General features: G+C 38.6%; 2 protein-coding genes across 4 annotated transcripts in view; both read right to left on the reverse strand.

Annotated features, from left to right (window-relative positions):
- Positions 1 to 3,987: 3,987 nt before the first annotated feature.
- LOC101959331 (growth arrest-specific protein 7) lies at positions 3,988 to 6,528 on the reverse strand. The gene is given in 4 exon segments (XM_040273873.2): positions 3,988 to 5,702; positions 5,705 to 6,232; positions 6,235 to 6,501; positions 6,504 to 6,528. Coding segments are annotated over 4 exon segments (900 nt in total). The 3' UTR covers positions 3,988 to 5,622.
- A 4,647-nt stretch (positions 6,529 to 11,175) lies between these two features.
- Elp2 (elongator acetyltransferase complex subunit 2) overlaps positions 11,176 to 27,586 on the reverse strand; it is a 48,598-nt gene continuing 32,187 nt past the window's right edge. For 2 of the 3 annotated variants that reach the window (XM_078030179.1, XM_078030180.1), the window contains exons 15-22: positions 27,189 to 27,284; positions 26,982 to 27,039; positions 26,338 to 26,410; positions 20,260 to 20,452; positions 18,237 to 18,358; positions 16,428 to 16,561; positions 15,784 to 15,897; positions 11,176 to 11,754 (exon numbers count right to left, since the gene is read on the reverse strand). In XM_078030179.1, coding sequence (XP_077886305.1) covers positions 11,598 to 11,754; positions 15,784 to 15,897; positions 16,428 to 16,561; positions 18,237 to 18,358; positions 20,260 to 20,452; positions 26,338 to 26,410; positions 26,982 to 27,039; positions 27,189 to 27,284 — 947 coding nt within the window. In that variant the 3' untranslated portion in view covers positions 11,176 to 11,597. The remainder of the gene's footprint in view (positions 11,755 to 15,783; positions 15,898 to 16,427; positions 16,562 to 18,236; positions 18,359 to 20,259; positions 20,453 to 26,337; positions 26,411 to 26,981; positions 27,040 to 27,188; positions 27,285 to 27,586) is intronic. The other variant, XR_013429601.1, reaches the window with a different exon arrangement.

Raw genomic sequence — 27,586 nt, forward strand, 5'->3', positions numbered from 1 at the left:
CAGAAGCAGGACATTCAATGAGGCTGGGACATTCTGGAGCTCGGTGGGGATGAAGGGTGGGATGGAGAGCAAAAGAAATGAGTGGAGTCAGATTGCAATGTGGAGCAGGAACCTGGCCTTGGTCAGGTAGGGACAGGAAGATGTTAGGGAGTCTCACTGTAGTACAGTGACTGGATCTTTGGTGGCACTGAGGAGGGGTTGATTTCAGGGAGGCTGTAGACAGGACTGTCAGAGGTTGAGCAGTGAGTGCTGATCTGAGTGTTTCTCCTGGTGAGGAGCAGTGAGTGCTGATCTGAGTATTTCTCCTGGTAAAGAGCAGTGAGTGCTGATCTGAGGCCCGGATGGTATAGAAGTTTTGAATTCAGAAACAAAGGAAGCCTAAGTAGGACTGGGCTGGGAGTATGTGGTGCTGTGGCGTGGGGAGATCAAGTGAATGCAGGGAGGATGGGGCTCAGGCACAAGGAGACAATTTGGAGCTTCAATCAGGACCTATAAGTGGAAATTCAGGTGCAGAGCTCGAGATGGATGCAGTGTCTGGAGTCATATGGAGGACTTGTGAAGAGAGCACCCCAGAAGCTCAGGAAGCTGGTGGAGCTATGGGATCAGTGGCACTTAAGTGTTGCCTGCCTCATGCCATAGATGGTTGAGTCGAGGGAGAGAACCAGAGCCGAATGCCATGGACATCTCTGAGGCTGAGAGGCCGATTAGGAGAAGGATTAGAGGTTGTCTCACAAGTCAGCCCTGGAAGACCTTTGCCTCTCAGTCTTGGAGGAAGTTGGTGGCAAGGACAGAGATGGTAGTGTGGCTACAATTAGGATGGATCAAACCTTCTACCAATTTGTCAAGATGTGGGGGTGGGTATTTCCAAGAAGGCCAAGTTTGGTTTGGATAATGAAATTAATTTAGTATTTCCTGTTAGAGTGAAATATACACCTCCCTAAGGAAGAGATCCTGCAGAGCTAGATATTAAGGTAGCTAGGAAACAAGAAGGCTGGCACAGCAGAGGGACAGGTTTCTGCTAAAGCCTGGCAGTGTGCCCTGATTGAAGCAACTTGAGAGCAGTGGAAAGAGGGACCAGAAACCCCAGGAAGCTCCCTCCCCTGGAGTGAAATGAGACCTTTGCTGTGAATAGAAGCTAAAAGGGCAGCTTGAAATCATGGCATGGTCGGGAACAAGGCTCCATTATATCTACACTCAAAATGTTCAAAACAACAAAACCCACCAGTACTAGGCAGACCACAGGACTGAGAGGGCAGGAACACCCAGAATATCTTCCTGAAGTTGCTTGGAGCTTGGCTTCTCCCTGTGTTCATTCAGGAGCAAGTCCATGGGCCAGGACCAGCCAACCCCTTCTTAGTCCACTCTGTGCTGATACCTTACCTACCTCCTACTCTTCGCCTCCTCTTTATGCCACCAAGACAAGGAAAGGATTGGATACCAGGTATTCTATTTATATTTGCAAATGCTTTCTCTCCCAACTAGTGGTCAAGTTAACTCAAGTTTACCATGGATTCAGCAAAGATGTGATAATCCACTGTGCTAGATGCTGTGGACAAGAAGAAAAACAATTAATGCCCCAATGTTTAGACTTTGGTAGGCTTCTATAATGAGCTTGCATTGGTTGCCCATCCAGTACCCACTGCCCCTGATTTTGCTTTAGAAAGCCACCCGAACACAGCAGCCATGTGGTCAGACTATGCCTCCAGCTCCAGGATAGGTCATCTCATGTTTCATTACATCCAACATGCAGGCCCCAGTCACTCAATGTGTGGCTTTCTCCTGCACTGTCATTAGTATAGGGATAGTCCAGTCAGAGGAAAGTTAGGGACATGATGTTTAAAGGTTATATGCAAAAAAATATGTAATCTCAGGGACTGTTTGCATTCCTCTGAACTCTTAGGAGAAAGATGACCTGGAAAGGGCAGAGGTGAGAAAATTAAAGAAAGGGAAATAGGAACCTGATCAAACTATTCCTGAAACCTGTCCTATCACTGTACTCTTTTCAGTTATGTGAGCCAATAATCCCTTTTGCCTATTGGAGATGACTTTCTTAAAACAGAAAGCATCTTATTGAAATAGCTTTAGACATATACACAAATAGAATAAAGTGGCGGATACCAAAAGTATTATGTATTTGTATCAAATACTATGTAATTCAGAGAAAGGAAGGAATACTTGAAACAAAGAGATTAAGGAAGGCTTTTAGGGGCTGGAGTTGTAGCTCAGTGGTAGAGCACTTGCTTAGTGAGGCACTGGTTTGACCCTTAGCACCACATAAAAATAAATAAAATAAAGGTATTGTGTCCATCTACAACTAAAAGTATTTGAAACAAAAAGAAAGAAAGAAGGAAGGAAATAAAGAAAGGAGGTGGCATGAACTGAGCTGTATTTAATCATAATAGCAATAGATGCAAAGAATTATTATCTTATTATTTTTATGCATCACCCATTTAATCCTCAAAACAATCTACGAAGTGGTTACTTTTTATGAAATGAGATTATCATTTGTTCTCTTTCTCCCAGAATGAAACACCCTAATTTTCAATGAGCAGATGGCCATCTATAATACAGATTTAGTTTCTCATTTTTCTCTTAACACTAGGTATGGCCACAAAACTAAACTCTGGCCCAGGAGATCTGGGCAGAACTGTCAAGGACGTCCTTAAAGTTAGGGACAAGCTTTTCCTTATGTCTTCCTCCTTTCTACTATCTGGAGTGCAGAGATCATGGAAGGAGGACAAGCAGCCATGCTGGCAGGTAGAAGCCACAGATGGCAGAATAAAGTGAACTTGAGGCCCAGATCATATTAAGAAGTTCCATGCCTATTTTGGTCCGCCCAAATGAACTTCTTTTATTTTAAAGAGAAATTTTCTAACTTGTACAAACTGAAAGACAGTTTTGCATTTTCTTTCACACACCATTGAATGTAAGCCAGACTGATACTTAGTATTTTTACTTATAGAGAAGAGAAGGGGAAGCTTGCCCACAGTGAGAGCCAGTGTGAACCTGGATCCAAATCCATTTATACCTGACTCATCAATTACTTTGCGACTCTTATCTGGAGGCTGGCTTTGAATTCATGATCCTCCTGCCTCAGCCTCCCAAGCTGCTAGGATTATAGGCATGCACCACCCCAACCAGCTTCATTCTTTCTTCAGTAAAAGTTTTATAGGGGGCTGAGGTTGTGGCTCAATGATAGAGCTCTTGCCTAGCACGTTCGAGGCCCTGGGTTCGATCCTTGGCACCACATAAAAATAAATAAATAAAATAAAGGTATTGTGTCCAACTGCAACTAAAAAATAAATATTAAAAAAGTTTTATAGGATTAGAAAAAGGAGAAAGAAGGGAAGGGACGGGGAATGTGACTAGGAAAGATAGTAGAATGAATCCTATGTGCATATATGATTATATGACCAGTGTAATTCTACATGATGTACAACCAGAAAATAAGAAGTTATACTCCATATATGTATGTCAAAATACATTCTACTATCATGTATAATTAGAACAAATAAAAAAGTTTTATAGGCAAATTTAAATTATATAAATGTTTTTAAAGGATAGTATAATGACCCTCCAAAGCACAGCTTCACTTTATTTTGCCGAGTGTTTCCCAGATATATTTTACTTTATGACACTTTAAAAAAATGCATAACAACATTCTGGGAAATGGTGTGCCTTGGATCACTTTTTTGAAAATTGTGGTAAAACAAACATAATATTTACCATCTTAAACATTAAGTTGGCAATTTGGAATGTTCTCATTGCTGTGCAATATCTGTAACTTTTTTGTGGGGGGAGAGGGATACCAGAGAGTGAACCAGGGACACTCAACCCCTGAACCACATCCCCAGCCCTATTTTGTATTTTATTTAGAGTCAGGGTCTCACTGAGTTGGTTAGGCTGAAGCTGGCTTTGAACTCACAATCCTCCTGTCTCAGCCTTGCCACTGGGATTACAGGTCTGCCTGGCTTCTACAACTTTTTTTTTTTTTTTTGGTTTGCTTTAGTATATTGAACATCTTTCTAAAATAAACTATGAGAAAGCCATTCTAATTCAATGGAAGAGATGCTGAAGGATTCAAGATTAACATCCATTATTAGCAATGTTAAATTGAGGGAAAGATCAGTGAATTGTGCTCATAGAATTCTGCCCCCACGGGAGATGGAAGGGTTAAGCCAAAAGCCATCAATGGGAAAGATGAAGATGGGCTCTCAGAGCAGGGGTTTCTGGCTAAAAGCTGTTCCTTGCTCACTGTCAATTTTTCCTCCCAGCCCCCTCAGGCTGGTTCTCTAGGCTAAGATGGGGTAGATGGTGTTTGCTGTAGTCGAGAAAGAAAGTGGCAGGCTGAACCCAGGGGTAGTGCTGAAAAGCTTCCCGAGTCACGCTTGGCTCAGGCTTCTACAGGGAAGATGGACAGAGGGAAAGAAGGTGCTGACACCAAGCGAGGGCTCGGTGCAGGGCTCTGGAAAGTTCAGAGGAGCTGGAGGCCCAGGTGGCAGGACACACCTGGATAGTAAATGAGAGAGAGTCTGCAATGCCCATACAAGGAACAGCAGTCCAAACCCTATCATGCATAAGCAGATGGAGTTGACAAAGACTTGCCCTAACCTGTCTCCCATGTGGGACTGACCTAGCTCTATCAAGCCTTTGGTGGGCAGCCTGGGAGAGCAGGGGTCAGAGTAGCCCAGTATTGGACAGGACACCATGGGAGACAGACCCCATGTGGTTTCTGGTTCATCTCCATCTCTCAAAGCTTTTGGACATGCACAAAGCTGAAGGAGGTCTCCCTGGAGGAGAACTTTGGAAAGCTCCCTCTAGTGAGGCTGGGCAGGGGTGGCAGGGTGGGAGTGGGGACTGCCTTGAGAAAACAGCTAAGGAATGGAGGGATCGGGATTTTCCAGAGACTTAAGAGATGATGCCCTGTCTGATAGGAACCGTGAATCAATGCTCTGACTTGGGGCTAATTTGCCGAATGAGGTCGTTCCATCCTGACCTCTCTGGGCAGGGTTGGTCAGGGAAGACAGAAAACAGGCCTTCCCAAGATCCACGGGGATGAAAAGTGGCCAAGAAAAGCCAGATTTGGGCTCCCAGAACGCAATGAGAAAAATAGAGAGAGGCCGTAAAGGATTCTAGGTGCAGGCTGAGCTGACGGCGCCTTCTATCCATGATTCTGATCCTGACATTCATTGGCTTGGAGGCAGAGACAGCCCTTCCCTGATCTTCCAAAGCCCCGGAGATAAAGGGACCAGCTGGAGGATGGGCTTTGGAGCATCCAAGGGCACAAGTGTTTGATGGCCACCCCTATGGAACGCAGCAGGGACCACAAAGTTCCAGCCTGTTTGTTCTCAGAGCAGCCAGCACGGCACGGGGTTTGGGGGGGCTTCAGTCTTGGAGACAAGGGCAGGGTTGCAGGTCTGTCTTCTTGGCCTGGGAATATTTGGGATTCCCCAGCTGAACCATCCAGATCACCCTTTCTGGAATTGCCAGCTCTCTCCTCTCTCCTCAGTGGACAGGAGAGTGGGTGGGAGGGCAGCTTCACCCAGCGGGAGCCTCCACCCCCTTTCCACGGGACCCCCAGCCCCTCTCCTGGGTAGGACCCCTGGGGCCGCACAGGCATGCCTAGATCTCCATGTACACGGGGCAAATGTTGCCCTTTTTGTGCTCTCTGACCCACAGCTCTCTGTCTTTGGCCGGGTCCATTTTCGAAGCAGTTGGTCCACAGGCTCGACTGTGCTTTGGTTGAACATGTCTGTCTCATGCCGCAACTGTGTGTACTGACACAGATGTTGCCGGATCATCTCCACCCTCTCCACCTCCAGCGGCTCCAGCTCCAAAGTGGTGGTCACCATCTCTTCAAACCACTTGGACTGCGCCTGGTTGTAGAGGTCCACACAACGCATGAGGTCATCAACAGCCTGTGTGGACTTTCTCCGTGCCTTCTTGATGTCCTCCTCTGTCTTGTTGCTCAGCTTGATCTTCAGCTGCTGGGTCTTCATCTCCAGGTCTCTCTGCAGCTCTGTGAGGGCTTTCTGAGCCTTCTCCACCGACGTGTAGCGGCTGGCGAGCTGCTTACGGAGGTCAGCGATATGGTGGTCACACTTTTTCATGTCTTTCTTGAAGTTCTCACGAAAGTTCACTAGGGGCTTCTCTACCTCGCTGTGAAGCTTGGGGGAGAACTTGAGATGAACCTCTGCTTCATCTGCCAGACTCTTCTTCACCTGGGCCCAGTTTCTCCCAAGGAGCCTTCCTCCTGTGAAGCCAAGGAGTTCTGAGAGAGCTTAGCCAAATTCTTTGCACATTCTTCTTCAATCTTTATCCTCTCTCGGAAGAATTCAGACATTTCTTCCTACATTTGTTTGCCTTTCAGTTGCTTTTGGAGCAGCAATTCGAACCCAGCCACCGTGCCATTGCCTTGGGGATCCTTCGTATCAGCCCAGAAGTAGTCACAGTAGCTCCACTTGGTTGGCTTTAGCAGTTGCTATTCAGGCATGGTGTCTGGTGAGGGAATGTCACGCAATTTATCATCTTCTCTGTGGGGTCAACTTTATTTTCAAGATTATATATTTTGTCTTCATTGCCTGAGGTTCTGTCTTCCAAATGGTCTTGTCTGTTGGTGATACTTTCCATTGAACTTTTAAGTTGGTTTAGTGATTCCTTCACTTCAAGAATTTCTTCTTTATTTCTTTTCAGGACCTCTAATGTATCTTTACAGAAGTGATCTTTCATCTCCTGAAGCGAATCTATTATTTTACTGCTTAACTCCTGTAGCTGCTCTCTTATACAATTCTTTAAATTGTAGAACAGTTTTACTAAATAAATCCTGAACTCCTTCTCTGACATTTCTTCAATGGATTCTCTTATGGGAGCAGCTTGATTTGTTTGGAGCACTTTATTTCCTTGTTTTTTCATTTTGTTTGTGTGTCTTCCCATCTAGCCATGTGGATCTGAGGCAGGATAGTTTCTACTCTGTAGATTTGAAGTGTCACTGAAGGTTTCCAGAAACTCACAGATCCAGGCTCCGGCTTCTGCAGGCTCTGCCATACTGCAAGACCCAGAAGGCTCACTGAGGGAGGACAATGGATGAACTCTCTACAACTTTTTTATCTTGCAAAAATGAAACACTACAGTCAACTCCCCGGTTACTGTGCCACATCCTTGCCCCTGGCTATTATCATTCTACTTTATTTTTATGCATTTGATTACCCTAGATGCACCATATAAATTAAATCATACAGTATTTATCTTTCATGACTGATTTATTTCACTTAACATCCTCAAGGTTTATCCATCATCATGTCAGAATTTCCCTCCTTTTAAAGGATGATATGCAAACATAGTACATATATACCACATATTGTTGATCCATTCATCCACTGATGGAGACTTATGCTGCTTCCATCTCTTGGCTGTTGTGAATAATATTGCTACGAATATGCGTGTACAAAAACTACCTCTAATATTTTATGGTACTTGCTTCATTGCATAAATGTCCATGTGTCTTTCTGTCCAGCCATCATTCTGATTTTTTGCATACTTCAAAGTTGCAGACCTCTTGGTAAAATTGCTGTAGGAACTTCAGTAAACACATCAATGACTAAAGTTCAATATTTGGTTTTTCAAAGGCATTTTTGAACTGCCATAGAAATGAGAAATGTGGCCACAAAGGCATACACAGGACATGTGTTCACTACAGAAAATGTTTCTGAAAGATAGTAAAGGGCTCATTGTTAGTCATGTCATTTTGGTTAGGGCAACCTCCATCACTGTTTAGTAGCCTGGTTTAACAAGGGCTGCATAATAGACATTTAGTTTTGTCACTCTACCCACAGCAGGCCCAGGCCTACCCAGGATCTGGTGGTTGGAGTCTTCAGCAATCCTCTGTTGGAAACCACTGACCATGGTCCTAGATTCCCTGTAATCACCTCACTGAGCTTAACCCTAAAGGAACCCATTTTTGTCTGTTAGTTGCTTTTCTGTTGTTTTGATTTTAATGTTGAGTTGAAATCCTGCAACTAATATGAATACTTCACTCAATAATTCCAGGAGTAGCCTGGAAGCTGTTCCCACATCTACCAAGTTTCCCTTCCCAGAAAACCAGCCTGTCCCTGAAAAGCCTGTCTTCTTAGATGTGGTCCTTTTCATAGACATAGCACATGGACATAGCACCTGGGGCTGGGGGCTGAGGCCCAGCCATCAGTTTTTTTTCTTTGTTTTGTTTGTTGCTTTTTGGTACTGAGGATTGAACCCAGGAGTGCTTTATCACTTAGCTATATGGCTAGCCCTTTTTATTTTTTTTGAGTCAGAGTCTTCCTAAATTGCTTAGAGCCTCACTAAATTGCTGAAGTTGGCCTCAAACTTGTGATCCTCCTCCTGCCTCAGCCTCCTGAGAGTTGCTGGGATTACAGGCATGCACCACCAAGACTGGCTGCAATCAGTTTTGAACCGACCTGCCAGGTAACTCTATGCATCAAGCTTACGAGCTGTCCAAGGAAATTTCATTCAGAAGCTCTCTCCCTTTCTACCTTTAAAATACAGCTCAGCAGGGACTGAGAGCAGGTTAGCAATAGGGTCTTATTACAGACAACCCAGGATTTGCTCATGCTGCCACAATTTCTAACGTGAAAAGGAGAATGATTCTGTGCTTTTCCTTTTCCAATCCCCACATTCTCCGTTTGGACTTAATAATCAATTCTACTTTCCTCTGAAATTACTGAGAAGTGATTTGGTTGCTGGCTGTCCAAAGCAAACAGATACAAATCCAAACAAACAATCCAAACACCTCTCCTCTATCTAGGAAAGTTGCATAGGTCAGAAAACAGCAATGCTTAGTCTGGTGCTTGGCATTAATCTGAAATTTGATGCTCTAAATTAAGCTAAGAAAGAAGAGAGAGACAAGAGGAAGGACAGGCTGGGGATTCTAGAATACACCTCAGTTCCTCCAGAGTGAAGTTTCCAAACTTTTTGCTTTAGATATTACAAATTACTGCAATATGATTCAAAAGGTGGTCATTAGTAGATTGACATGAATGTGTAGAATTCACATGAATTATCATGCAGACTGCCCCAGTGCATAGCAAGTCCTCTGAATGCTTACTAACCGGAATTACACAGGTGATTACTGAGGAAGATGCTTCAGTACAACTTTGGAAAATTGTTAGCTTTGAAACTCAGTCTCTGGAAGGCAAGGCCTACTTTCAGGTAACCTTAAGGTGTTGAGCTCTGGGCTGTTAAAGGTTCTAAAAGCCTAAGTTAGTTCACTGAATCTGCTCTGGAATTCTGTGTGCACTTAGGTCAGAACAAAACCCTATGAGACAATGCAGATAAAAATTCTTCAGTGAACAAGAACAGAAATGGCATCTTGCAGGGCAGGGTATTCTGGTCTCTCTCTTTCACTCTCTCTCTCTCTCTCTCTCTCACACACACACACACACACACACACACACACACACACTCAGAGCTGAGGATATAAGGCAAGTTTGTAGAGATGAAAATAGACTAGAACTGCATGTCCAAGAATGGATGGCCTCTAGTTACATGTGGCTATGGAGCACCTGAAATGTGGCTAGTTTGCACTGAGACAGACCCCTAGTATAAAATAGTTCATAAATAATTTTTATGTGATAATAAAATTTCCCTTCAGTATACGTGGAGGATTGGTTCCAGAACCTCAGCAGATACCAAAATTCAAAGATGCTCAAGTCCCTTATATACAATGGTACTATATTTGAATATAACCTCCTGCATGCTGTAAATTACTTGAAGATTACCTACAATGCCTAACACAACACAAATGCTATGTAAATAGTTGTTACACTTTATCTTTTAAGGAATAACTACAAGACAAGTCTGCACAAGTATAGAAGAGATGCAATTTTTCCTACTATTTTCAATCCGTGGCTGGTTGAATCCATGTTATGTGGAACCCATGGATACAGAGGGTCAACAGTATGTTTTGTATACATTGTATTATAGTAAATTTAATATTAAAATAAACTTCACCTGTTTCCATTTATTATGTGGCTATATGTGTTTAAAATTATATATGTAGCTCACTATTGAACTAGAAATATTGTATAGCACAGGCCTAAGAATGTCCATCTAGAAAACACAACTGAACACCTTTGAAAGCAAAATATCATATTAAACAATGGCACAAAATTCTCACCTTCCTTTTTTCAACATACTGAATTTGCCTGATGACTCTATGTTCCAACAGGGCTAGACTCAAGCCCCTATCCTCATATCTCACAGTCCTGACCTGCCTCTAACCTTCAGCTGGCACTCCAAGATCATTTCTGGCACCCTTGTCTCCCTCAGCATCGTCCCCAGGGCACAAATATTCTACCCTCTCGTGGCTTCAGCTACTGTATACATTCAGATGATTCAGAACTCTATTTTTCAAAACCTAAATCTGTAAGTTTAAATGTCCAAATATTCTACTTTAAGTAAACCCACAAAAGCAGAACTTACGTACCTTTAAAGAATAAAGGATTGGCTGTAGTTCAAACTTATGACTGCTTGCCAAATTCCTAGAATAACTGGCGTATACTAGGAAGAAAGGGTCAAGTCCAAGTTAGCACACTGGGTGTGGTATGTTTATTTACAAAAAAATGTTAAAAATTGAACAATCTGGATTTATTCTCTTTTTATTTTCTATGTCTACCTTCTGAAGAAGGTAATAAATATGATGTATCCCAAAGAGGATGCATGGTTTAGATATGATTCCAATGTGTTCCCCACAGGTTCACGTTCTGGGGGCTTGGTCCCCAGGGTGGTGGTGTTGAGAGGTGCTGAAATCTTTATGAGGTGGGGTCAAGTGGCAGGTGAGAAGAATACTTTTCTATCAGGAGCACATTCTCACTGGAGTGTATTCTCATGAGACTGGGTTGTTACAAGCAAGTCTGGCACCTTCCTTGAATCTCCCTTTCTGTCTGCCTCAACAAATGACCTCTTTCTTCCACATACACTCCCACCATTATTATTCCATCTGCCATGAAGCTTTCACCAGAGCCAAGCAGATCTCAGGACCATGTTCTTGGAACCCCAGAACTCTGATTTAAATAAGCCTCTTTTAAAGTACCCAGCACCAGGCATTTTGTTACAGCAACACAAAACAGATTCAGAGGGGTAAATGAAAAGGCCCCAAAATAACACAAAACCAGGCAAATGTGATCAAGTATAGCTGTTGTTCTTTGGGTTTTTTTTAATATATTTTTTTAGTGTTGATGGATCTTTATTTTACTTATTTGGATGTGTTGAGGATCGAACCCAGTTCCTCACACATGCTAGTCACTACCATTGAGCCACAACTTCAGGCCCTAGATGTTCTTAATCTGGGACTTATGGAAAGTAGATCCAAGAATCTCTGAAAGTATGAACAAAGGTCTTGGGTATGTGTAAATATACATATAAATTCTATAACAAGGAAAGGGATGTATAGCTTTCATCAATTTCAAAGGATCTAGGACCTAAATAAGGACTGCTTTTAGACTTAAAAAAGAAACTTGATTCAGTTGTGAAGGTGAAAGGTGATCTATTTACATGATAAACATTTTAAGACACCAATGACTGTAAGCATGTGATAATGAAGCCCATTACAGTGCACATTTGTTAACTCTGTATATCTTCACAGTGTGATCTTCACCACAGCTCGCAAAGTGTAACCAGTCAGCACCTTCTCCTTCACTCTGCTGGGCTTTTCCATTGCAATTCTTCCAGCACAGTTTTCTGATAGCAAGGGTATGACTTTGGCTAAAACCAAGATAAAGAAATCATAAAATTAATGTATGCCATGACTACAAAATATTTTACTGGTGCTATGGTTTGAATGTGAAGTATCCCCCCAAAGCTCACATGTGAGACAATGCAATAAGATTCAGAGGAGAAATGATTGGATTACAAGCATCTCAACCCAACCAGTGAATTAATCCCCTGTTAGAGATTAACTGCGTGATAACTGAAGTGGTAGGCTGTGGATGGAGGAGGTGGGACTTGGGGGAGTGGCTTTGGGGTATATATGTTTTTATCTGGAAAGTGGAGACTATCTCTCTCTCTGCTTCCTGATCAACATGTGACCTGTTTCCCGCTGCCAGATTCTTCCACCATGATGTCTGTCTCATTTGGAGTCCCAAAGAATGGAGCCGGCCTTCTATGGATTAAGACCTCTGTCTGTGAGCCCTTAAACTTTTCCTCTTTTAGTCACAGCAGCAAAACAGCTGACTAAAACAACTAGGTACTCACCCATATGTTAATTTAATTAGCATACTCTTACATAAATGAAAATAAAATTTGAAAATTACATGTACAGGTTTTTAAATACCCTCACTAATATTTTAGCAATTTTATTTTTAACTTAAAAAATATCTTAATCTGCTTACTCTTTTTTTGCAGTGCTGGGGATCAAACCCAGAGGTTTGCACATGCTAGATAAGTACTCAACCACCATGTCACATTAAATTGACCAAATTATATTGTGTGCATATACAAATATGTGACAACAAATCCATTATTATATATGATTATAGTTTTCCAATAAAAATTATTAAAAATCAGTCAGACTAGGGCCAGGGCTGTAGCTCAGTGGCAGAGTGCTTGCCTAGCAAGTGTGAGGCACTGGGTTCAATCCTCAGCAACACATAAAAATAAATAATCAGTCAGACTAAAATTATTAAAATATAGTCTAACTTACTGGCCAATGATATCACCAAAAAGAATAAGAAACAGACAATGAATTTCTGTCAAATGTTTTAATGATTAGTAAAATTCATGAAAGAACTATTAAAGTCAGTCTTTCAAATAACATTACCACAAGTAATTTTTTTTTTAAATTTCAACTTTGCAATATATTCTAGATTATCCTTTTGACATCCCTGACAAATGGAGGGATATTTTACTCATATTTTTATTATTGGGTAAAGAAAGACAATGACCTGCATAATAATAAATAATAATAAAATGGTTTTCAACATGCCCTCCAATTGCATGAAGTTGGTCATGATCATATTAATGCTCCCTACCCATCCCATATGGGTCCCTCAAAAGGCAGATCTAGAATGTTATCAAACATAGATCAGCAATAAATCACTGTGAAAATGAAATATCCTTGATAAATTTAACCTACAAAGTAGAACCTAAAACCAAAAAGAAATAAAGTGAAAAACCTAAATAGGTTTTAAGGCAGTGAATATTGAAAACAATACAAGAGCACACAAATTCACATTCAGATGCTGTAAAAATGAAGTACAACTTCAAAGTAATGAAAGACATTTTTTCATATAAGCCCACCAGAACTTAGGCAACCAAATGACTGTGAGCTCTGCAAGTGGTTAGTCTAATAATGCCACTGTACCTCAGTGCTTTCTGAGATCTTCCAGAAGAAATGCTTCATAATATGGAGACTAACCTGCGTACTCACTGAAAGCTCATCTTCCTTTGAGGATGAATTTGATTACTGAAAGCAGCTAAGTCACTGGGAGGTGAGTTTTGCAAATAAATCTGAATGGAAGGCTTAAATACAAATACCAAGCTTTATAAATATGAATGGCAAGCTTAAAAAAGAAGTAAAAGATTTAAATAAGTAATAATATAAAAGGTATAGAGGCTAGGATTATGGCTCAGTGGTAGAGTACTCGCCTTGTACGTGTAAGGCCCTGAGTTCAATTCTTGGCACCACGTAAAAATTAATAAATGAAATAAAGTTATAAAAATTTAATAGTAAAAAAAACATATAAGGTATAATGTTATAAGTGATTTACTTGTATCACAAGATTCTCTTGTTCTGAATACAATTTCAAAACCATTTTAAGTGACAGCAACATCAATGGAATCTCATTTATTATTGATCAATATTAAAGTAATCTCATTTCATTAAAAGAATGAAAAAAAATGTCATCACTGAAAGAAACATACATATTTCTTCTCAGGAGAATTATTTTGATGGACTATACTTATTTGGCTATATAAGATGATGTGCTTCTTTTTTCTTTTGGTATTTTCCTTTAAACCTAACATGTTAACATATCACATTTAAAAGATATAGAAGGCTGGGGATACAGAAGCTCAGTGGTACAGCACTTGCCCAACATGCTTAAGGCCCTGTGTTTAATTCTAAGCACCGCAAAAAAAAATTTTAAATAAAAGATAAGGAGTCTGGAGAGCCAACCCAAACAATGTGGCTTGCTAGGTATGGTGGCACATGCCTATAATCCCAGTGGCTTAGGAGGCTGAGGCAGCAAGTTCAAAGCCAGCTCCAGCAACTTAGCAAGGCTGTAAGCAACTCAGTGAGACCATGTCTCTAAATAAGAGACAAAAAAGGGCTGGGGATGTGGTTCAGTAGTTAAACACCCCTGGGTTCAATTCCCAGTATCAAACAAAAAGATAATGTTGCTTATATTACTTTGAATCTCATTACCAGCAAAAACTTGAAATTTAGTAACTGGAATATTAATCCAAATAATACAATTATTAAGTCAAGAATTAGTCTACCTTGCAAATTTAAGTCACTTTACTGATAAATAAAAAAAATCTTGGGGGGAAAAAAACCCAAATTCTACACACATCCCCTTTCTATGCTTTCTAAGGAGTTTCCTGCCAGTGTCCCACCATGGGGCCCTGGAAGTGGTCTGGGTACCAGGTCAGAGGCAGTGGACGGGCAAGGTGAAAGAAGAAAAAGGGATGGGAGGGCAGCCTAGGAAAAGAGAAAATTTCAAAATTTCAAATTTCACTGCATTTCTTCTCTCTTGAGCAAACCAATTTTAGCATGAACTGTGTCAACTGCTATAGTCAGCGTGAGAGATGGGAGAGAAGGCCCAGGGAATATGATAAAAAAGGCATAATCTCATTTTAACAAATACAATTGAGAAGGAGCACTAACATGTTTGGCTGACATGGAGACAAGCTCCACCAGATATAATATCTTGTAAAGGACAGGCTCACAATTTCTCTCCATTAAGCCATCTACCCTCAACACAATACTGTCATTTGAAGTTGTATTTGATATTATATTTAGGACAGTATGAATATATGAAGGTTGAAGAATCCTACCAAAATGTGATACAAAATGACAGTAATTTATTGAAAGTATAGACATTTTTAAGGGCTAATATGGGTTTAAAGTAGTTAAAATTTGTCTCTGCTATCTAGGTGACTGGGTGTAGGAAGGTGGCTATAAACAGCAGGTGTTTACATGTGCTCAGCTGGTAAAGGCCTGTGCTCAGGAAGCCCTTGCAGTGGTTGAAAGCAAGTCATGGGATTCTGTGGGGCACCTGCAGTTGCTCCATTATGGAATAGGCAATATAGTTTCAATTATAAAGACATAACTACCAAAGCACAATCTGTAATATTTCTAAACATCACAAACATTTTATATCAAATTTTACTAAAAAATCTGTATAGTGAAATTCTAAAAGACAGTATTAGGAAAACTATTTGGGGGTCTAGGGATGTAGCTCAGCAGTAAACCACTTGCCCAGCATGTGCAAAACCCTGGATTCTACTCCTAGCACCACCAAAAACAAAACAAAACAAAATTTTTTAAATCCACTTTCATCTCAAATGGTTGCTATTTGTTAACACAATATCATGTAAACAGGCAATCTGATCAAGGAAACTTAAAAAAAAAAAAAGTCCAATATAATAACAAACATTAATTTCCAGAGGTACCACTCAGTGGTAAACACCACAGAGGTTTTTATTCCTCTCCATGGAAATGTGGCATAAAATTTGCCACTAAAAACCCTGTAATTTCTACTAAATTTGATGGAAGCAAATATGAGACAATACCTTTGACTTGTTTCAATACAACGAATCCAGTCATTTATTTCTGGAACTTGATTAGTCTTTTTCCAGGTGTATAAGCAAATCTTTCCACACTCTAATCCAACTGCAACCACGTATCTGTTGTTAAGGGAGGAGGATGACAGTGATTAATTCGGCATGAATTCCATTCCTGTTATCTCCACCATCACTCTAAAGCAGCTCTTCACAGTATCCCAAACTGTCCCTGGCTTATAAAGGACTCTGTTTAAAGGTGCCCACTCAAGATACAATGTGTTGCTGTACTGTGTCCTCAAGGAGCCCTTCTCTACAGAAAGAGCACACAGGTTTAACTCTGCTTCAAGATGGCAAAGCCCATGAGCCAGTGTTTCCCAAACTGGGTGTAGGAACCCATGTTCTACAGAAGATGCTTGTTACAGAGAAGGCACTACAGTCCTGTTATCAGTGAAATAAAAACCCTTAGAGTCACAGTCCTAATGTGTATTTTACCAATCACTGAGTTCTATCGATTTAAAAATTTTATGAGAAACATAAACATCTTAAAAATAACAGCAACTCAGAAGCAAAGAGAACCCATGAATTGAAATGATATTGAAAAAAATCCCCTTCAAGCAAATATAAAACCAAGCCCCTCCACCACAGAGACTAACCTTCCAGAAGAGTCAAGCACAGGGCAAACACTGACAGCTGTCACAGACCCACCCACGTCCAGGACAGAGGAGCAGGGGCCAATGCTGTGTTCAATGCAGTCATCACCACAGTCACATTCACCCCAGACAACCACCTAACAGACAGGTCACATTAGTTAAAGCTTTCTTTTTGCAAGCCTTCTAGCAATGTATTAGAATTCTGATGGTATGAATAGTGAAACACATTTCCTCTAGTGTTTAAAAAACTCAGCATTTATATTTTTGCTTGATGTTCCAGAACTTCAGAGCATTTCCAGAATCACAGACACAGTGTAGCAGATCCCAGTCTTTGAGACTTCAACTAAGTCTACAGATGGACTGTCCTGTCCAGGGATCGTGGAGGTGTCTAATATGTCTTTATACTCACAAACCAGTTCTGATCCAGTGAAATTCCACCAGTCATGTCGTTACTGAGGGGGCATAAACACTTCCTCGAGAAGTAACCACAAAATTTATGAAGACTTATCACGTCTCTAGCTCTTCATTCTGTATCTGAGAATGAACTCAGAGATCAGGAGGACTTAGCCTTGATGGTACCCCTCACAAGAAATGGGGATTCCCTGGAAGCTCATGCCTAAGGGTATTTGAACAGTCACCAAGAAAGGAAAGGAGAGTGAAATGAACAATAGTTGCAAATTGCAGGTCCAAAGCAAGATTCTGAGCAGTAAGCTCTGACCAAAAGCAGAAGTATATTTCTGAGAAGGTGCAATGAATGCTGCTTGGTTGGTTCCAGCTCTGATACATGTGAGAGCTATGGCTGGATCATATCTACTAAGTGTGTCTGTGGAGGGTAGAAGCAGCCCTGCTTCCTCAGCATCTAGCATAGCACAGGCAAATAAACACCAGGGAAGAGAGGAACAGGCAAGTGAACAGAAGTAGTGATCTGGAGAAAGATGATGAAGTGTTTAACCTGAGTGACACCATGCCGGTGCCAATTCTCTGCTTCAGTAATTTGTTTCATGTCTATGACTGTAGAGGGCAGGAGAGGAAAGAAAGCACTAAGCTGCTTCACCACTTCCAGTCTGTAGGAGTGCAGAAAAAGGAGAGGACAATTTAAAGAGTAAAAAAAAAAAGGAAAGAATGGAGGCCAGGTGGACATTTTCCAGAAGACAAAGGTAAAGGTCACATTCAAGAACATATAGCAGGGCTGGGATTGTGGCTCAGAGGTAGAGCGCTCGCCTAGCATGCGTGAGGCACTGGGTTCAATCCTCAGCACACATAAAAAATAAAATAAAGATACTGTTTCCACCTATAACCAAAAAATAAATTATTAAAAAAAAAAAGAACATATAGCTTGTTTTTTGTTATTTTTCCAAGTTTGGGTCACATTCTGCCCCTTTTTTATCACTGAATAAAAAGACTATAATAATTCATTATAGAAAAATGTTTAAGTTCATGGAAGTATGAATCAGAAAAACTAAAAACTTTTTTCCACCTATGTTCCCTCCTTCCCTCTCCTGTGCTCCTAGTTTCTTAGACTTGAACCGTTCAATTTATTATTTTTCTCCCACTGGGGATATTTGATGAAGGTCATTTGTCTGAAAGGTCTTCCTTTCATATTTTTGATATTTCAGAGCAAGTATTTACAGAATGCAACAAGTTTTTTTTAAAAAAAAGCTTTTATCATGTATGTATATAAAAAACACAAAATAATCTGATTTTTAAAAGTTGTATCAGAAAGGCAAGATTATGTGATTTTTTAAAAATTCAAACATACTTATAAAAATGTTATTTTACACTTCAAAGAATATTAGATTTTTTAAAAATTACCTTTTTGTCCCGACTCCCAGTGAAGAAATACTTGCTATCAGGACTCCAGTCACAAGACCAAATAATTCTACTGTGCACAGAAGTGATTTTGTTGGTGAATGCAAAGAGACTGAAAATTGGGTCTGAAAAAAATATGTAACCATCACTCACAAAGCACAGAAAGCAGTTTTTTGTTTTTTTTTTAAAAAAACTTTTAGAAAGTTCATGTTTAAGTACCAAATATATCATGCAATTCAGTAATCTATTTACATATTCTCACTTTTGTAATAGACTAAGGCCAGGCAACTGAGAGCTCAGCAGAAGGCTGTGGCATGCTGCTGTTTTTCAAGCAGGAGATGCTTTTATACTGACTAGTATTCTGTGACTAAAAACAAACTTCTTCCAAACAATAACTAAAAGTTCAATGTATGCCCATGGAAGAAGCCAAAAGCAATGCATCCTTACTCTGCAAGTAGCCAGATTTGCAAAAAAAAGATTAACGTTCTTGGCTGGGGATATAGCTCAGTTGGTAGAGTGCTTGCCTCACATGCATAAGGGGCAGGGTTGAACCCCAGCATTAAAAAAAAATTAATGTTCTTAAAAAAGGAAGAGCTACAGAAAATACTTTCCATGTAACATTTAAATGTTAATGAAATTAACCCTTATATGGACTAGACCTAAAACATGTAACTGCTCAGGAGGAGGGAAGGAGAGTAGATCTATTAATCCATAATCCACAAAGATACAACAAATTAATACGTGTATTATTAATAACATTTTAACTTTAAAAGAAAAACACATGCTGCATGTGAGGAAATAAATCACTAGTGAGGCAAAAGAAAATATATATGCTTCTCAACTTACAAATGTATTATGTCCTGATGAAGCCACCTTAAACTGAAAAGACTGAGTTGAAAATGCATTTAATACACCCAACCTACCAAACATTATATCTTAGCAACACAATATGGTGTAGAATGTGAGCTGTTTATCTTTGTAATCATGCAGCTATCTGGGAGCTGCAGCTTGCTGCCACTGCCCGGCATCACACTCCATATGGCTAGCACAGGAAATGATCAAAACTCAAAATTAAAAGTATGGGTTCTATCAAATATAGAAATCACATAATGTAAAAAAAAATCACATACATCATTTGTGCACTATTGTAAAATCAAAAAACCCTACATCGAACCATGGTAAGTCAAGTACCAGTTAGCTGTTTTAACCCATCCTATAAGCATGTCTTATATGTCTTGGATATTCTCTGAAATATAAGAAACTAAGAGACTAGAAGTATCACAAAATCAAGTTGTATGCAAGTCATATATCCATGGAAAATAATACGATTAAAAATACAAATATACTTTAAACACCCTCTAAAATTAACCCCCCAAAGAAAATAGGGAATAGTTATAGGACACTGATGCAATGACACAAAGCTTTTTTTAATTATTATTATTCCTTTTCTTTTTAAAATCTATGCAAATCTTACAGTAATTGTGGGTGGGGGGGTTAAGACATTGCCCAGGGTCATGTAATTCACAGATGCCTACCAAACCCCTCCTAATGATCAAAGTAGCAGGGAAGGGCAGGAAAAGGCCAAAGATAATGGTATCTCTAAGTTTCATAATTTAAATTATTATATTCATAAGACAGTTCATAAAGAAAACAGAAACCACTTAATTCCAAGTTTCTTAGAAGTACCTTCATTATTTCATTTCAATAAAATCTAAGCTCAGAATGTCATCTACCTGGTTTTGTGGCAGTAATCTATGACCACTTACAAAAATTAACTTTCTCCAAACAGATTTTGTTTCTTTAACTGCAATGTCTGAACCCTGCCATCTGACTACAAAGTTCCAAAGAAGTAAGAATTTAGATATGACATGCAAGACCAGGTCTTCCTCAGTCATCTGAGAACTCACATTCATTAGACTCTGTCTTTGCCCTCTTATCTACTTGTCTTAACCCAATAGCTGCTTACCATGGATAAAATAGACATAACTGTTTTACTAGTAACATTCTCAATCACAACATGTTTTACCGAACTCAGGTGAGATTGTATCCTGTCTTTTCCACAATGACCAGGTTCGATCTCTGGAAACAGCTAATAAGAACTTGTCATTTGGTGAGAAGGCCATCTGCGTGACAGTCAAACTGTGGAAAACTAAATTCTGAACCTGCTTCCAAGAGGTAGTGTTCCAAAGGATGATAGCTGCATGTTCTTTCTTGGCTGCCTATAAAGAGATGAAACAATGAAGTTGTTTAAGCAGAAATAAACAAAAAAGAAAACATTTTTTAAAGTAACATATTGTTTTATGAATATATTTTATGTACTTGGTTAAATGTGGAAAAAAAACCCCAACTCTTAGCAGGTTAACAATGAAGGCTAATCTCTGGGAAAAGAGAGGGAAATTAGGATTAGAAAGAGAGGGAAATTAGAAAGAAAGGGAAATTAGGATTAGAAATATTAAACCAATGCTGTAATCATGTTTTAATTTGTTACAAGAAAAATAACTATATGTATTAACTTTGTAATTAACCGTTTAGAGACTTCCACTTCTAATGAATACAGAGTAAGAAGGACTAGATTTACTTTTTTTGTGTACTGAAAATTGATCACAGGGGTGCTTAACCGCTGAGCCACATCCCAGCCCTTTTTTATAATATCTTATTTTGAGACAAGTTCTCACTGACTTGCTTAGGCCCTCACTAAGTTGCTGAGGCTGGCTTTGAACTCATGATTTTCCTGCCTCAGCCTCCTAAACCACTGGGATTACAGTGCAGATTTACTCTTGGGTGAAAAAAAATAAAAAGCTAGACAAAATACAGGAAATGACAGCATTCCAAAATAATAAATATTTGGCAACAAAGAACACTATCCCAGAGAGAGAAAATGGATCACAGAGAGGGGAAAAAACAAGGAGCATTACTGAATCATTCAACAACTACATCAGCCAAATATAACTGGAGTTTCCAAAAGTACGAGAACAAAAAAACACATGAAAAGATAAGGGTTAAAAATTTCCCATACTTGATGAAAACAACAAACTTTCAGATCCATTAAGTTCAATAAAACCCAAGCATAAGACACATGAAGAAAATTATACCAACAATAATAAAATTATTTAAAACTAGCAACAAATATTAAACTATAAAAACAGCTGGAGGGGAAAAAAAATTGTAAAACAAAGAAAAAATAAAGCAGACTTCTCATCAGAAACAACTCAAGCCAAAAGAAAATGGTGCAACATCTTTACTATATTGAAGAGAAAAAATCAACTGTAAACCAAGAATTCTTTACCCACCATTTTTATTATCACTGAATACTAAAAGAGAAATAAGACTTTTCTGACAGCAGGAACACTAAAAAAATCAAAACAAAACAACCACAAAAAGCTGGGGGGAGGTGTGTGGAGAGGAATTTTAAAGACACAAATCACCAATAGCAGAAATAAGAAAGGTAACATTACTACAGATATTAAATGTATCATAAAGGAATAATATGAATAATCACGTCAGTAAATCTGACAACTCAGATGAAGGGACATATTTTCTGAAAGACATATACTACAAAAATGAACTCAAGAAAACTCGGAAAACCTAAATAGCCTTATTTATATCTATTAAAGGAATTACATGTAGTTAAAAACCTTTTCATAAAAAACCAGAGTCAGCTGGATTTACCTGGGAATTCTATGAAAAATTTTTTTAAAAATGTATAACAGAAATTCTACAAAAACAATTTAAGATAAGTGTAGAGGAGATGATTGCATGAGGCTAGCATTACTCTAAGACCAAAACTTGAAAAGGCCATTATGATGAACAAAAACTACAGAGCAATACCCCTCAAGAACTATTAAAAGTTATTGGGCTGGGGTTGTGGCTCAATGGTAGAGTGCTTGTCTAGCATGAGTGAGGCACTGGGTTCGATTCTCAGCACTGCATAATAATAAATGAATTAAATAAAGATCCATCAACAACTAAAAATATATACTGAAAAACTTAAAAAAGAACTATTAAAAGTTTTTTATTTATTTATTTTTTTTTAGAGAGAGAATTTTTTATTCATTTCTTAGTTCTTGGCGGACACAACATCTTTGTTGGTATGTGGTGCTGAGGATCGAACCCGGGCCGCACGCATGCCAGGCGAGCGTGCTACCGCTTGAGCCACATCCCCAGCCCCTATTAAAAGTTTTTAACAACTGTAATAAATTGAATCCAACAACATATAAAAAGACAAAACATTAAGAGGAAGTGGGGTTTGATTCTAGGAATAAAAATTATTTTATCATTTTATAAATCATTCAATGTAAATTATAAACAAAAAAAGAGATAGATGAAGGAAAAAAATTGACAAAATCTAGCATCCATTTCTAATAGACTTTCAGAAAACCAGAACTGCAGGGAATGTCTGCAACCAGATAAAAGCCATGAAAAAGCTACAGCAAACATCATTTTTAATGGACAAAGACTAAATGTTTTGTTCCTGATATGGAGACCAAGATTATGATCTCTGTGGTCACTGTTTCTCTAAACTTTAAAACATTGATATAGAAAAGGAAGAAATAAAACTTTTTTCATTCATAAGCAACATAAGCATCTATGTGGAAAATCCTACCTTATCTAAAATAAAATTTCTAGAAATAGTAATAAATAAATGAGTTCAACAAAGTTGTAGGACATAAGCGCAATATACAAAAAGCAACTATATTTCCACATATTATCAGTAATAATATAAAATATATAAAAAAGAATATATCTGACAAAATATGTGCAAGACCTAACACTGAAAACTACAAATATTCCTCTTAAGATATTAACATGGTGAAACAGGGGAAACTTGGTAAGAGAAATATAAAGGCCTAAATAAACAAGAGGCTTATTTCATTCACATGTTAAAATACTAAATATTGAGCTGGGCATGGTGGAGCATGCCTGTAATTCCAATGGCTCAGGAGGCTAAGGTAGGAGGAACACATGTTCAAAGTCAGCCTCAGAAACTTAATAAGGCCCTAAACAACTTAGCAAGACCCTATCTCAAAATAAAAAATTAAAAATGCTGGGGACGTGGCTCAATGATTAAGCATCCCTGATCCAATCCTCAGTATAATAAATAAATAAATAACTCGGTATTGTTAAAATTATCCCCAAATTCTTCCCAATAGATTCAATGCAATGCCCATCAAAATTCCTGCATTTTTTGTAGAAACTGTCAAACTGTTTTTGAAATGGAAAGTAAAGGCCCTAGAATAACCAAAATAGAGTACAAAAAGAGTTAGAAGATGTACTATAAAAAAAAATAACAGTCACTGAGAGAATTGGCATCACAACAACACAGATCAATGGAACTGAACAAAGTCTAGAAACAGGCCCTCATATGTAAATGGACAGGGGAAAAAAGCAGTACAGGGGCAAAGGGACAGTCTCCTTAGCAAATGATGCTGGACCAACTGGATATTATATCAACAAAGAAAATCAACTTTAATCTGTACTCCATGCCAAATTGAAGAATTATTTTAAAATGTCTCATTAGATTTAAATGTAAATTTAAAAACAATAAAGTTCTGAGAACGAAATGTAACAGAAAATCTTTATGAGCTTGGTTAGGCAAAGATTTCTTCAGTACATGACAAAGATTACCCAATAGAGAAAAAAATGATAAACTAGACTTCACGAAAACACAAGCTCTTCTGCTCTCTGAGCGACACCGTTAGGAAAATGAAAAGAAAAGCTACTAGGAAAACTTACCAATATAGTACATATCTGATAAAGTTATATCCAACATATATAAAAAACTTTTAAAACTCAGTAATACAAACAATCTAACAAAGAAATAGGCAAAAATATGAAGAGATATTTTACCAAAGAAGATAATATGGATGGGAAATCAGCACATGAAAAAATGATTAATATCAACAGTAATTAAAGAAATGCAAATTGCAGCCACACTGAACTATTATACATATACTAGAAAGGTTGAAGGTAAAAGGATTGGCTGTACCAAGAACTGGAAAGCCAATACACTGCTGGTGGGACTGTAAAATGTAAAACCACTTGGAAAAATGGTTTGGCATGTCTTAAAAATCAAAAATCAATAAATGGGCAAAGGAATTGAATAGACACTTTATAGAAGAACTACAATCAATCAACAAATACATGAAAAAATGTTCAACATCTCTAGCAGTTAGAGAAATGCAAATTAAAACTACATTAAGATTTCATCTCACTCCAGTCAGAATGGCCATTATCAAGAATACAAGTAACATGGGGCTAAGATTGTGACTTGGCGGTAGAGCACTTGCCTAGCACGTGTGAGGCCCTGGGTTTGATCCTCAGCACCACATAAAAGTAAATAAATAAAATAAAGGTATTATGTCCAACTACAACTAAAAAATAAATATTAAAAAAATGCAAGCAACTATAAATATTGGCAAGGATGTGGGGGAAATGGTACACTCATACATTACTGGTGGGACTGCAAATTGGTACAACCACTATGGAAAGCAGTATGGAAATTCTCAGAAAACTTGGAATGTTTTCAAAAAACTTAAAATCAGAGCAAAAAACGACTTAAAATCAGTACACTAGGGCTGGGGTTGTGGCTCAGTGGTTGAGCACTTGCCTGGTGTGTGTGAGGCACTGAGTTTGATCCTTAGCACCACATAAAAAATAAAAAATAAACAAATAAAAGTACTGTGTCCATCTACAACTAGAAAACTATTTTTTTTAAAAATCAGCACACTACAGTGACATGGCCACATCAATGTTGATAGCAGCTCAATTCAAATAGCTAAGCTGTGGAACCAACCTAGGTGCCCTTGAACAGATGAACAAATAAAGAAAATGTGATATATTTACACAATGGAATATCACTCAACCATAAAAAATGACTCTATGACATTTGTTGGAAAATGAATGGATCTGGAGATTACCATGCTAAGTGAAATAAGCCAATCCTCTAAAACCAAAGGCCGAATATTCTCTCTGATATTCAGATGCTAGCACTCAATAAGGCAAGGAAATAGAAGTTCAATGAATTAGACAAAGGGGAATAAAGGGAATGGGAAAGGGAAAGACAGTAGAATGAGGCCAGGCACGGTGGTGCACACCTGTAATCCCAGTGGCTTGGGAAGCTGAGTTAGGAGAATCAACAGTTCAAAGCCAGTCTCAGCAATGGTGAGGCACTAAGCAACTCAGTGAGACCCTGTCTCTAAATAAAATACAAAATAGGGCTGGCGATGTGGCTCAGTGGTTGAGTGCCCCGAGTTCAATCCCTGGTACCAAAAAAAAGACAGTAGAATGAATCATACATAATTTTCCTATGTTCATTTATGAATACACGACATCATGTACAACCACAAGAATGGGAAGTTAGGGCTGGGGTTGTGGCTCTGTGGTAGAGCATTTGCCTCACACGTGTGAGGCACTGGGTTTAATTCTCAGCCCCACATATGAATACAATAAAGGTCTATCAACAATTTAAAAGAAAAAAGAATGGGAAGTTATAATCCATGTGTGTATAATATGTCAAATACATTCTACTGTTATGTATAACTAAAAAGAACAAAAAAATTAAAGTTAAAAAAAAGTTGTGCCACAAATGCATAATATATGTAGGTAATTGATTTTTTATCATTCATTACTACCATAAAATATATCATGTCTATTACATAATTACTACACTACTCTAGTAACTTCATAGCCATGTCCTTTTGTTACTATAAGGAGTTAAGTCATATGTGATGGGGCTGGGATATAGCTCAGCAGTAAAGCAACTGCCTAGCATGCATGAGGCCCTTGGATCAATCCCTGGCAACACCCATCCCCTGCACATACACAAAATTATATGCAGATTTTCAATTGTGCACAGGAGTTAGCACCCTAGTCCCTGCATTCTTCAAGGGTAGACTCTAAAGAACAAAAATGTGTAACTAAAATAGATTTAAAAGGTAACTGCAAGTTTTTAAAGGGACAGAAGGGAGAGAGAAAGTAAGATTCAGGAAAAGCAGGCACCAGTGGCCTTTGACGTAGAGTTCTGCCTAAATTTCTACCAAACTTGCAAAAGCCTAATGACATAAATAACCTGTGACCAAGTCAAATCAAAAGTAAAACTTCTTACCTTGCAAGCTGAAGCAAGCAGAGTCTTTGAATTATTACAAGCAACACAAAATATTTCATAACCATGTCCATATCTAAAATTTAAAAACAAAATGAATAACCTCTATATTAGTAAACATACCTAACCTCATGCTGCAACATTTTTAAAAATTAAAAGAATAACATCATTCTCCCAAGCAACACACATTTCTTTTAACAAACACTACATTTTTGTCTAGGTAAATACTTTGGGAAAAAACAGGAAGACTGGAGAAAAATGACAGCTCCCTAAAGTAATAGAACTCATTCAAATAATCAGATTAAGATACAAGTTTTCACCTTCTGCCCTCAGACAATACAATAAACAATCAAGGAAATGTTATGATGGGGAACTATCAAGAACAAAAAAGACCAGTTAGCATAACAAAACTTAAAAAGGAAAAAAAAGTTATGCTTCTCTACTTTAAAACTTAGGACCAATAAAGCTACTAAATATCATAAATATCAATGTAAGCTGTGATTCTCACTTGTTTGAAGAGCTACCGAAAGTTCTGTAGAGCAGGAAGGAGAATGTGGGCAGGTGAGGAGAAAATCAAATTGTAGGGGGAAAAAAATCCCCAAATTATGACAGAATCAAACCAGAGAGGTAACTATAAGTTAACTTACAGTTTTTGAATTTCAGGCCACAAAGTGTTCTGCAGAAGATGATCCTCAGTGGGAGGTTCTACAATAAATTTGAAGTATTGCAATGATTTTTTTTCCTATTTTTAGCCAAATAAACTAAATTCTATAGCACCTGTTCAAGTCAGCAGCAACAGGTACCATACATGTGTACTAGTGACTCTATTAAATCATCTTCTCATCATTTCTTACCAGTAAGTAGGGAGGGTTGAAAGGCCACCTGGTGATACTCAAAACCAGTGCTAGTTAACAGCTCCTCTTCATCAGAAGGCTGAGAAGTCATGTCTCCTAGGTTAAAGAAATACATCAGCACCATGAATGGAGTCACTGTCTTTATATCTCTTATACTGTCTCAATACTAATGCTGCCCATAAGAAAGCAGTGGCACCTCAAGGTGGTGTATTTCAAAGCTATGGCCACGTGATTCCAAAGCCAAAGGTACACTCCAGTTTTTTTTCCAAATAAGCTCTTGAAAACATTAGATTCCATTAAGATTCCTTCCATTTTCTTTGACCTAGTTAACTTTTTGAACTACACAACAGATTCTCAAGTTTCCTATGTTCCTATCTGTGATTATAGTGCTCTGTGAA

The sequence above is a fragment of the Ictidomys tridecemlineatus genome, chromosome 13 (genome assembly GCF_052094955.1).
Source record: "Ictidomys tridecemlineatus isolate mIctTri1 chromosome 13, mIctTri1.hap1, whole genome shotgun sequence".
NCBI classification, from domain to species: Eukaryota; Metazoa; Chordata; class Mammalia; order Rodentia; family Sciuridae; genus Ictidomys; species Ictidomys tridecemlineatus.